At 56.8% G+C, this 11832-nt stretch overlaps 1 protein-coding gene across 3 annotated transcripts; it reads left to right on the top strand.

Moving 5' to 3' along the window:
- On the top strand, window positions 1–11139 carry Lrrc32 (leucine rich repeat containing 32). Of its 3 annotated transcripts, XM_078046701.1 has the most exons (4): window positions 8–139; window positions 1286–3667; window positions 4412–4502; window positions 7245–11139. In XM_078046701.1, the coding sequence occupies exons 2-4, from the start codon at window positions 3651–3653 to the stop codon at window positions 9147–9149; spliced, it is 2013 nt and encodes a 670-aa protein (XP_077902827.1). In that variant the 5' UTR covers window positions 8–139; window positions 1286–3650; the 3' UTR covers window positions 9150–11139. The 3 variants fall into 3 exon arrangements, with proteins under 3 accessions (XP_077902828.1, XP_077902827.1, XP_040140908.2); XM_078046702.1 differs by lacking the exon at window positions 1286–3667 and having other exon boundaries at window positions 1–139; XM_040284974.2 differs by lacking the exons at window positions 8–139; window positions 1286–3667 and adding an exon at window positions 178–932.
- Window positions 11140–11832: the final 693 nt, after the last annotated feature.

Here is an 11832-nt window from a genome sequence, read left to right as displayed (position 1 = left end):
CCGGCTCCCGTGGGGCGCAGGAGCGGCCGTGCCTCCTCGGGCCGAGACCCCGGGGTCTGGCGCTGGTGGGACCTGGGGCAGAGTTACGCAAAATGTGCCGAGGCTGCCCGGGAGAGGAGCGGCGGCCGCGCTGAGCCAGGTAGGAGCGCCCCGCGGGCGAGGCCGGGTCCCGGGGAGCCGTGGCCCCACGCCCCTCGAGGGCACGGGCGCCGACCCGGCTGCGGCCGGCCCATGGGGTACCCCACGCCCCTCCCGCCGCCCGCACTGCGCGCGTGGGGCTGGGGTTGATCCTCCCTTGGTCCCTGAGAAATCTCCAAGGCGCCTGCCTGTCTCAGCGGATCTTACCTGCAGAGGGGTGAGGCCGGCATTCCCATTTGACAGCTAGGAAAACTGTGGCGGACAGCCCGGAACTTGTCCAGGAAACCCAGCTAGTGGAGGGACGATCAGGATTTGAATTCAGGTCTCCCGCCCTGTGCTCCAGGCCCGGTGTGGGCTTTCCATCCCACCGCGCTGGAGAGCCTGCTCATCCCTCTGGAAGGGGCGACCACCGTTCTCCCAGGGGCTTGAGCCAGCCTTCTTTATGGGGGTGAGATGTGGAGACCCCCCACCCCCACCCCTGGCTGCCTGAGATTCCGCCATCACAGCCGCATTCCTTTGGGTTAAGGTCTAATTCCCCCGTGGGATGCACACGTCTCCAGAACGGGGCTTGCCCTCGGTGATTCACTGCTCGCTGTGAATCCGCAGCAGCTCTCCCAGGACCCTCTCTGCCTGTCAGAGGGAGGCCGGGAGCTGTTGAGAGCACCTGGCTGCTTCCGTGCCTGAGCCTGGGTTCCTTGGCTGGGTTATGGAGGGAGATCTTACTTGATGTAATGGAAACAGTTGTTTGGGGATTCTGATCCTGATTCTGCTATTTGCTGCCTGTGTGACTTTGAGTAAGTGACCTCTCTGAGCCTCATTTTCCTTGTGGGCAAAAATATGGACGGTTCTCTAGACGGCAGTGGGCCCAGCACCGTTGGAGAAGAAAGCACTCAGGCCTTTCTGGGCCTCAGTTTTCTGGTCTGTAAAATGGGAATTACAATAATTGCCTCTTTGGGTGGTTTTGAGAATTAAATAAGTGATATTAGGTCAAGTGCTTAGAAGAGTATGTAACATCTTTGCGTGGTGGGGGTGGACTTTTGATTGTAGGCATTATTCCTCACCTCCATTTCTCTCTCTCCTCTTCTCTTCTCTCTCTCTCTCTCTCTCTCTCTCTCTCTCTCTCTCTCTCTCTCTCTCTCTCTCTCAGCACTTCTCTGAGTCAGAGTCCTGCTGTGTCTGCTGCCTTCTCCTGCCTGGCCACTTGTTTGCAGGCCTGGGGCCTCTTTCCTCAATACCCTTGATCTGGGATGCTTGGCCTTTACACCTCCTGGGAAGGACACTTAAGTGTCCCAGGCAGCTCTACAGCCGTCTCCACCACATCGTCACAATGGCTGTAGGTGGTAGCAGCAGAATGGAAACCAGGCTACTTGCCCTGTAGATGGGACCCTGAAGAACTGGAGAGGTTAAGGGACCTACTGTTGGGAGTGAGGCTGGTGAGCAGTGGAGTTTGGATGTGAGACTGGGTCTAAGTGACATCCATCCTCCCTTGTGTGAGAGAGAGGAGGCCTTGAATGCTACTACACATTGTGTCTTGGCCACTGCTGAGGGGGGCCTAGGGCTAAGCGCCCGCCCTCTTCCCATCAGAGTCCCCATGTGCTGCAGTGACCTTGCCTTCTGAATGCGCAGATGCCCACACTGGGGTGGGTGGGGTGGGGTTTGGTAGAGGAGGGGGAAATAAGGGCCCCTTTTGGCATCTCTACCTTCAAGCTCAGAACTAAACCTCACCTGGCACTCCCCACTCCCCACCCCGTTGTGATTCCCCCACTCTTCCATTTTGTTCATGGGATATTTAGTGAGCACCTACTTAGTAGGTTTCAGTTCCCACAGAATAAGAAATTCTCACAAAATAAGAGATGTAAGGAAAATAGTAAAACGCCTGAGGAGCTGGGGGAAGAACATTCCAGGCAGAGGGAGCAGCAAGGGCAAAGGCCCCTGGAGGCACTGGGAGAAAGCTGGCACTGAGAGGGGAGGGAGGAATAGCTGGAGATCAGGAGACTCGTGGAGCCTGGGTGTAATGGAAATTTTCAAAGCAGACAATCACAACTTGATCTAGGGTTTACCTCTGCACTCTGGCTGTTCAAGCAGGACCGTTCCCAAGAGGTACGGGTAGAAGCATGGAAACAAATACCCGGGTTGGCTGTTGTCGTGGTCAAGGCCCAGGGTCACAGTGGCACCTGTCTGTGTCTGGCACCTGGCAGTGATGGAGGAAGGAGGTGGCCCATGTGGGCTCTGTTTTCAGGGAGGACAGCAGAATGCAGTGGTGGGGGAGGGAGTGCGGCAGGGAGGTGAAGGAGAGCCAAGGGGAACTGAGGTCACCAGCATCGCCCTGTTGCCCAGACACCCCTCTGCCCTGGGGCACTTCCTAGAGGGGTGGGGAGCAGACCCTGGGGTGCTCACTGCTGGCTCCCTGCAGCTGCAGGCCTGGAGCACGGGAGAGAGGAGGACCGTAGCCCAGACTTGGGGCCCCAAAGAAGGCTTCTCTAGGAGGCCATGGGAGGAGGAGGAGGAGGAAGAACGAGAAGTGAAGAGCAGCATTGGGGGGTGGGGGTGAAGGTCTGGAGTCCTGGGAAAGTGCTCAGGGAAGGAAGGAAATGGGGCATCCAGGACCCAGAGTGGGAGAGGAGAGCTGGCGGGGAGTGACGGTCCTCAAAGCCCCGAAGGCCTCCCAGGGGCTTTCTGAGCCTGCTGTGTGGCAGACTCGGTGGTGGACACTTTTTAACAACAGAACAAAATTTCCAGGGCAACCTGCAGTGCAGGTGAGAGCACCAATGTGGGTGGGGCCTGTGGCCTGAGGAAACCAAGGAAGAGGTTGAAAGATGTCACCCTGGCCCCTAGTGTTCCAGCAGGAAAGAACCTCAGCGAGCCATCTTTGTTTAAAACTCATCACCAGTGGGTTCTGACAGAGACAAGCCCCCGAAGGCCCTTTCCCTGCAAAGCCTCCTCGGAGTCGCAGTGCAGCACTCACTGATCAAGCACCCCCAGTGGGAGACTTTTGGCGCAGAGGTTTAGGGCATAGACCCAGGAGCCAGATTTTGCCTGAACCTGCCATTTAGCAGGTTTTGTGACCCTGGTTTTGTGAGTTAACCTGTCTGAGCTTTAGTTTATCCTTAGATAAAATGAGAATGGTAATAATGGAACCAAATCATTGAGTTTTGGGGGGACTAAGTGAATTACCAATTGTAAAGTATTGAGAAGAGTGCATAAGTGACATAAAGGCCAAGTGGCACTTTCATGGAATATATCTCATTTGAACCTCAACAAAACTTGGCAGGGCTGTCATTAGCCTCAGAAAAGAAAACAAACTCAAGAGAGGTAAAGTGACTTATGGAAAGTCACACAGCAGGTTAGTAGAGGCATGAGAGCAGTGGGTGCCTCTGAGCCCAGGGTTCTAGGAGGGCTCTAGACGTCCTTCTGTGTTAACACTCTCCGTTCCCATTGCGTTCCCTTGTATGCTCTGTTTTGTCCCAACACAGAGCCAGCTATGAGGAAGCAGTCAGTAAAGGTGTGACTCAATGAACAAACTCGTCAAGTGAGCTGGTCGATTTGTGTCTCCCCAACCCTTGGCTCAGGTCCTCGGGAGGGAACTGTGGGATTCCACCCTGCTGGGGGCCTTTGGGTGCCCTCAGTCCCGTCCCAGGCTGATGGAAGGGAGGGCAGGCCCAGCAGGCCTGTTGCCCTGCACAGCCGGTGGTGGCCTCAGTGAAAGTGGGGCCTGGCGGCCTGCTCCTGGGGAAGTGTGCAGGGACAGTGCCAGGCAGGGCAGGCCCCCGGCGGGGCTTCCTGTTGAGGCCTGAGCCCAGTCCAGGAACAATGGCAGGGGCTCCAGAACCAGAGAATCAAAGAGCAAGAGCAAAATAAAGCAGGGGGGTGGCGGGGAGTGGGGTAGGGGGCGGGGGAGGGGAGGAATTCTGTTGGGGGCCTGAGGCTGGAATGGGGGCACCTGCTTATGGCCTGGGTAGAAACCGAGTCAGAGGCCTCTACCCCCAGCCCTAGCCCAGGGCAGCCCCTGAGGTCCCTCTGTGTCCTGTGCATCCCCTTCAGGTTGTCTCCCACCAGGTAGGGACTTTTGAAAATCCAAATCAGACCTGGTCACCCCCTGCTTTAAAATTCTTGCCTCTTCGGGTCCTGGCCCACCTGGCCTGTCCCCCCCCCCCCGGGGCCTTTGCACAACTGTGTCCAGCACCTTTTTGTAGGCAAGGACAGGTGGGAGGTGGGGCTTGCAGGGGAAGAGCCCGTGGTCTCACTGAATGGCCTTTCCTCCCACCCTCCACAGAGCCATGAGCCACCAGATCCTGCTGCTCCTGGCTGTGCTGACCCAAGGCCTGGCTACTTCCCAGCACCGAGACAAGCTGCCCTGTAGGATGGTAAGATGCTCTGCCAGGCAGGGCGAGGGCCACCACACCTCACCCTTGCCCTAGGGTGTCCTGCTGCCCCAGCCCCAGCAGCCAGATATAAGGGAAGTCAGGAGAGGAAAGGGGCTTACCTTGCATTCAATGTGCACTGGCTAGAATGTTTTAATACTGGCTTACTCAGCGACCCTGCCAGGTAAGCCCCCTTATTTCCATCTAACAGAGGTGGAAACCCAGCTTGGAGAAGTTAGGTGACTTGTCAGACTCTAGTCCTTACTGTCCCTGCAGGCCAGTAGCCCAGCTGGGGAATCCAGATTATGGATATGTGTAGGGAAGGTGGGATGGGCCAGCTGGAAGGGGCTTCTCAGTACTGGTCCCTTCTGGGACCAATCCCTCCCCCTATCTGGCCTCCTTGACTGACTGCTGAAATGCCACTCAGAGCTCAGAACTGCTGCCTCCTCCAGGAAGCCTCCCCGGCTAACCTAGCTTGGTTACTCTCTCTTTTGGCCTGCTGCCAGCCCCAAGCTTTCCTCCATCTCAATATTGAGCATCCTGAGCATGTGGGGCTGTCCAGGGAGGATCAGAGCCTTTCTTATCTGCCAGACTAATAAATTCTCTAGGGCAGGGACCAGGTTTGATTCCTTTCTCCTGCTCTAAGCCAGGGAGACTAGCCCTGTGACCCTGCAGGGTGCAGGGAAAAGAGACTACCTAGGTCCACCTGTAAGGCAGGGCAGTCACTGAAGTCAGTGGCAGAGCCTGGGTTGGAGAAGGAACAGCCCTCCGGCAGCTCCACCTGGACACAGAATGGGCCACTGCTTCAGGGACAAGAAGGGCTGGTGGCAGCACCTGCCAGTCTTCTGCAAAGCCATCATTCTTCTTGCCCCTGGGTCATTCTGAGATTTTTTTTTTTTTTGTACCAGGGTTTGAACTCAGGGGCATCAGGCATTTAATCACTGAGCCACATCCTTAGCTCTTTAAAAAAAATTTTTTTTTTAAATTTAGAGACAGGGTTTTGCAAAGTTGTTTAGAGAGTGGACTGTCCTCTTTCTGCTCTGCTGGTCTCCACCTCTAACCTGAGAATACAGATCATCCCTTTTCTTTCCCAGCTGAGAGGTGACCGACTTGGTGTCGGTCACAGTTGTCTGTGACTCTTGTTCATTACAGAAATATCCTAAGTTCTTCCTGTGGGTGAGGTTCAGGCACCCATGTCAATTACACCAGGCCCTCTTTGCTCTGAGTTCACTGATAGCACATCCTCACACAAAAGGTTGCGGTTCAGTTGGGGCAAAGCCACTATATGGTGCAGTCATGGAAGGCTCCCTAGCAGAGGAGAGGCTGGAGCCCAGCGTGAAGAATTCACCATGGATCTGGTCAAGGATGGCACGACCAGCTCGGGGGAGGCCCAGAAGTGGGCATGGAGGGTGTGACCAGGCATGTGGGCTGGACTGGGCTGAGGGAACAGGTGAGAGGACAGGTTGGTAGTGGCCACAGACAGCCTTGAATGCCTTGCTGAGGATCCTGGACTCCCCCTGGAGGACAAGAGTTTCTGAGTGGAGTCTTGGAGCAGTGTTTTGGCAGGCAGTGGGTCCCCAGGGGTCAGTGGAGACAGAGACGCTGGGGCAGAAGCAGGCCTGAGCCGGGTGGTGGTGGAAGGCAGACCGTTTGCTGGCAAAGGCTGGGTTTCCTGGAGGTCTGCAAGACACCAAAAAGGAAAAGACCCGTGTTTGCACAGAATTCTGGCCCCAGAAGGTACAGGAGTGGGGCCTTTGGTTGTAAAACGGCCTGGGTTAAATGGCAGCTCCCTCCTCACCTGAGGGATCCTGATGTCTCCTTGGCCCTCTCTGGGCCTGGATTTCTATCAGTAAGGGTGATGGTAACAGATCACCCCATGCTATTCTGAGGATCTATGAGACCACAGGCCCAAAAGTGCAATGTCAAATGTTGAGAGGTGGCTGGGGAGGGATGGGGAACTTGGGATAAGAAACCAGAGTGGCACTGTGACGTGATGGAGGTCACAGAGCAACATTGCAGTCCTATCACCAAAGAATGTTGTTTGGTACCCGGGCCACCATTTGCCCCGTTCCCTCTCCCTACCTTACCTCAGAGCCTGATGCTGCACCAGGCTGTGGGAAGCAAGGCACTTAATGGGGTGGGGGCAGGTGACAGCTGCAGAAAGGAGGTCACATCTGGGAGCTCCATGGAACCTGAGCCTGAATGAGATCTGAGGGTGGAAAGCAAAATAAAAACCGAGGAGAGGAGGACACACTGCAGGTTGGAAGCCTCTTTTCCAACACAGCTTCCGGTCTAGCACTGGGAATTTAACCCTCTGGGCTGTAGAGGGGACCCAGGATATGGAACCAGGAAGCCTGGTCCCCCATTGGCCCTGCTGCTCACTGGCTCTAGGTCGCACTGAGTGAGACCTGGCTTAGCTTCCTGTGAAATGGAGTAATAATATTCGGTACCTTGCTGCCCTTAGCTCACTTGTCCTCACGTCTGTCATCTCTCCATCCATCTGCCCGTCCGACTTCTCTAGTCCCTCCCTTCTGCTCAACACTGTACAGGTGTCAGAGACAGGGCAGGGAGCACAGGGGGGTCATCGGACATTAGGCTGGGTGAGGACAGTCTAGCATCCCGAGAGTCCCTGGGAGAGCTGACCCAAGCCTGGGTGGGGGGCATGTGTGTCTTATAGCTTGTCTGCTTCCACCCGCTACTGCACCCGTTAATGTGAGCTGCTCTCCTCGCCATCACCCTCCTCAGGTGGAGAAGGAGGCCTTGTGCCAGGGCCTTGGCCTGCTCCAGGTCCCCTCATTGCTCCCGTTGGACATCGAGGCCCTTGACCTCTCTGGAAACCAGCTGCAGGACATCGTGGCCTTGCCCCTGGGCTTCTACACAGCACTCCGTCGTCTGGACCTGAGTGTCAACGAGATCAGCTTCCTCCCGCCGGGAGTCTTCCAGGCCTTGCCCCACCTGGAGCACCTCAATCTGGCCCACAACCGCCTGGCGGTGGGCACTGCGCTGAACGCCAGTGGTCTGGGCACCTTGCTGCATGTGACCTCCCTGGACCTGTCTGGAAACAGCCTGTACAGTGGCCTGGTGGAGCAGCTCCTGGGGGAGGCGCCCAGCCTGCGCTCGCTCTCTCTGGCCGAGAACAGCCTGACGCGCCTGGGCCGCCGCACCTTCTGGGGCATGCCTGCGCTGGAGCGCCTTGACCTGCACAGTAACGTGCTGATGGACATCGAGGATGGGGCTTTTGAGGCCCTTCCCCGCCTGGCCCACCTCAATCTCTCCAGGAATTCCCTCACCTGCATCTCTGACTTTAGCCTCCGGCAGCTACGGGTGCTTGACCTGAGCTGCAACAGCATCGAGGCCTTTCAGACAGCCCCGGAGCCCCCGGCTGAGTACCAGCTGGCCTGGCTTGACCTGAGGGAGAACAAGCTGCTGCACTTCCCCGACCTGGCCGCGCTCCCACATCTCATCTACCTGAACGTGTCCAACAACCTTATCCGGCTCCCCTCAGGGCTGCCCCAGGGGAGCGAGGGCCTCCATGCGCCTTCGGAGGGCTGGTCAGCCCTGCCCCTCTCCAACCCTAGCTGGAACACCAGCACTGCCCCGCTCTCCCAACTCTTGAACCTGGACTTGAGCTACAATGAGATTGAGCTCATCCCGGACAGCTTCCTGGGGCGCCTGACCTCTCTGCGTTTTCTGAACCTCAGCCGGAACTGCCTACAGGCCTTTAAGGCCCCGCATGCGGGCTCCCTGCCCTGCCTGGTGCTCCTGGACTTAAGCCACAATGCACTCCAGGCGCTGGAGCTGGGTGCCAGAGCTCTGGGGTCCCTACGGACGCTGCTCCTCCAGGACAACGCCCTGCGGGATCTGCCGCCCCACACCTTTGCCAGCTTGGCCAGCCTGCAGAGGCTCAACCTGCAGGGGAACCGGGTCAGTCCCTGCGGGGGCGCAGCTGAGCCCAATCGCCCAGGCTGCGTGGCCTTCTCTGGCATCCCCACCCTCCGCGTTCTGAACATGGTAGATAACGAGATGGAGAAGCTCAGGGCAGGGGCCTTCCTCCACACCCCGCTTACTGAGCTGGACCTTTCTGCCAACCCTGGGCTGGATGTGGCCACAGGAGCCTTGGCTGGCCTGGAGGCCTCCTTGGAGGTCCTAGAGCTGCAGGGCAATGGGCTGACTGTCCTGCAGGTGGACCTGCCCTGCTTCAGCTGCCTTAAGAGGCTCAATCTTGCTGAGAACCGCCTCAGCCACCTGCCTGCCTGGACGCAGGCTGTGTCCTTGGAGGTGCTGGACCTACGGAACAACAGCTTCAGCCTCCTGCCAGGGAGCGCCATGGGGGGCCTGGAGACCAGCCTCCGGCGCCTCTACCTGCAGGGGAATCCACTCAGCTGCTGTGGCAATGGCTGGCTGGCGGCCCAGCTGCACCAGGGCCGAGTGGATGTGGACGCCACGCAGGACCTGATCTGCCGCTTTGGCTCCCAGGCAGAGGTGTCCCTGAGCCACGTGCGTCCTGAGGACTGTGAGAAGGGCGGGCTCAAGAATGTCAACCTCATCATCATCCTCACCTTCGCACTGGTCTCTGCCATCCTCCTCACCACACTGGCCACCTGCTGTTGTGTCCGCCGGCAGAAATTCAACCAACAGTACAAAGCCTAAGGGAGCCAGGGGACCCTTCCAGGTCAGTGCAGGAGCTGGAGGCACAGAGCACAGTGGGGACTGACACACTGTGAGCTGGTGTCCCGGAACCCTGGTCTCAAGCTCCCAGCCTAGGGCTCCTTTGTATGCGTCCTTCTGCATGAGAAGGTGACCCACTTCCCAGGCTGCTCAAGTGGTCCAGCTGTGGAAACTGCAGCTGGGCAGTTTCAGGGACAGCAGAGAATAATGTTGACCCAGGATCAGCAAGTCCTCCCCGAGCATCTGTTTTGGGCCACACCCTGCTCTTGGGGACTGGGGATGCAGTAAGTTGAATGAAACACATGCGGCACTCTGAGGAGGAGAGGTGGTCACAGAGCTGGGCAGGGGATGGGGGTTCAAGATGGGGAAGCCCAGGGCTTCGAGGCTCTGCAACCCCAGCCAGTCCCAGGTGGAGAGTCCTGCCCCTGCCGTACCAGGGCAAGGGGGCCACAAGCTCAGGAGGATTGGTCTGAAATGTTTCCAAGTGGACTGTTTTGTCACATCTTCTGATAATGACTTCCAGCCTCTCTGGAAAATGAGGAACTTGTGACCAGAAGAGAGAACTGGAGCCTCATGAGGGTGTCTGTGGACCTAGTTAGGCAAGCTGCAGCAGCCCCAGTCTTGTTAAGAGGTGGTTCTCTGGGCTGGGGCCAGGATGTTCCATAGGCCCTTCCCACCCTGGCACTCTCCTGCTGCACACATTGACCCCGATCTTGCCTGAATTCCCCCACCCACTGCCCAAGCCCCTTCTCCATCCCAGCCCCATCCTGGCTGCTGAGACGAGTTCAAGCCTTAGCTCTCTGGTTCTGTTTTGCACACAGCTTGCCACCTGCAGATGCAGACCCCAGCTTCACCGTCCCCTCTGTGTGACAACTCCCAGAGTCTGGTATTTTATCCTCATTTTACAAAAGGGGAGACAACTCTCCCAAAGTCTCCCTCCCAGGTCCCGCAACTAAGAAATGCCGTAGTTGAAATTCAAACCCACATCCTCTGTGTCCAGGCCTGAGTGGTTCCGTGTTGCCTGAACAGAGCCTGAGTATCCTGTGCTGTGTGGGCCCTTTCCTCCTCTCTCCCACCAGGCAGGAGAAAGGCAGGCAGCTACAGGCCCTATGCTTCTCCTCTGCCTCAGTTTCCCTCATTCTCTCCTTTGCAGACTGATGTGGCTTCTCCTTTCCCTGTTTTTGCTCCTATGTTTCCTTATTCCCTCTCCCTCTGTTGAGCACAGCCTGGATTTTGAGATCACGGAGTCTAACCTCCTCATAGCTGCACAAGTCAATGACACAGCCTGCAAAAAAAGAAAATGTGGCTCAGTGGTAGAAGGCTTGCCTAGCGTGCACAAGGCTTTGAGTTCAACCTCGAACACTGCCAAAATTCGGGGTTTCACCTGTGTGGTGTCCTTCTCTCTCAGCTGTCACATCACAAGATAATGCCAGTTCCAAACTTGCTTTCTGTTCTTCATCATGCAAGGATTCCCACCCCTTGCCAGGAAAATAGGTAGAAAGGCTTAACTTAGATAAATACCTGTTGCTCATACCATGGAGTCATGAGCTGTCTGGGAAGAAGGAGAGCGCTGGGACCAGCCAGAGTCATCTTCCCTGTGCTTGGTCTGTGGTCTGACCCATGATGGACACTTATGAATGTATGAGAAGATCAGAATGCTGTTCTCTGCACTCTTTTACAGATGAGGAAACCAAGGCCAATGGGCAGATCCAGGGCTGGACCCTTGCTTGAAGCCCTGGTGGTATGAGGGGCAGCCAGGTGCACAAAGTCCTGGCTCGGACCATGACCACAGGTGCTACTGCACATGACACTCTTCTCAGGCCTAGAGGTCACGGCATTGGCCCCTGGGCCTGATCTTTGAAAACACTACACCATGCTGCTGTCACCTCCCAGAAGCCAGGCCACGGCCCAGGCCCTGGGACCAGCTCTTTGTATAACCACATGAATGTATTAAAATATGACTTTGGGGAAACGTGTGGCCTGCAGCCTCCTTTTTGCCGTGGGCAATTCACATCAATGTGTGCACTTGAACCCTAACCTCCCGACTTTCCTTCCAGTCTTTCAGTCCTCATGGCATGTCTCTTGGGGTACATGGAGGCTCAGGGCCATCACCACCCTGGACCTTGGGGCCTCAGCTCCCTTTATGATCCTGTTACACCTCTGTCCTCTCACACCCAACACAACCCTGCTCTCTACCCCAACACTGAAAAACCGGTGACAGATTTGTTCTCTTCCTTCTGTAGCCATGTGTCCCCTCCCTACCCCATCTCAGGAGGTCTCAAGTCTTGCTCATCAGACAAAGACCATCACATCCCCACCTCGGCCACCGCCACTCCCATCCCCAGCCCACCCCCTTGCCCTTGCTCAGGCCCCTGGGGTCTCCTTTGCCAACACGGTGCACCTTTCAGACCCTATCTATCTTCTGGACCCCTTCCCCATCCTGACCCCACCCTTGACATCTGAGACCCAACACTCAAAAGTTGTCCCCTCCCTCTTAGGCCACTGCTTTCATCCCCTCTATGTGTTCATCTTCCATGAACCATCTCTAAATGATGACACAAGGACACCATCCCAGCTGTAGTCACCCCCTTGCTTCAATGCCCACGTCTCTGCCTCCAGCCTCACCTGTCCTGGACATTCGACCCTTTGTCTCCAGCCAGAGGTC

Source organism: Ictidomys tridecemlineatus, chromosome 4 (genome assembly GCF_052094955.1).
Source record: "Ictidomys tridecemlineatus isolate mIctTri1 chromosome 4, mIctTri1.hap1, whole genome shotgun sequence".
In the NCBI taxonomy this organism is placed as follows: Eukaryota; Metazoa; Chordata; class Mammalia; order Rodentia; family Sciuridae; genus Ictidomys; species Ictidomys tridecemlineatus.
Note: the sequence above shows the minus strand (reverse complement) of the source record. Positions and strands in the feature narration are given on the sequence as shown.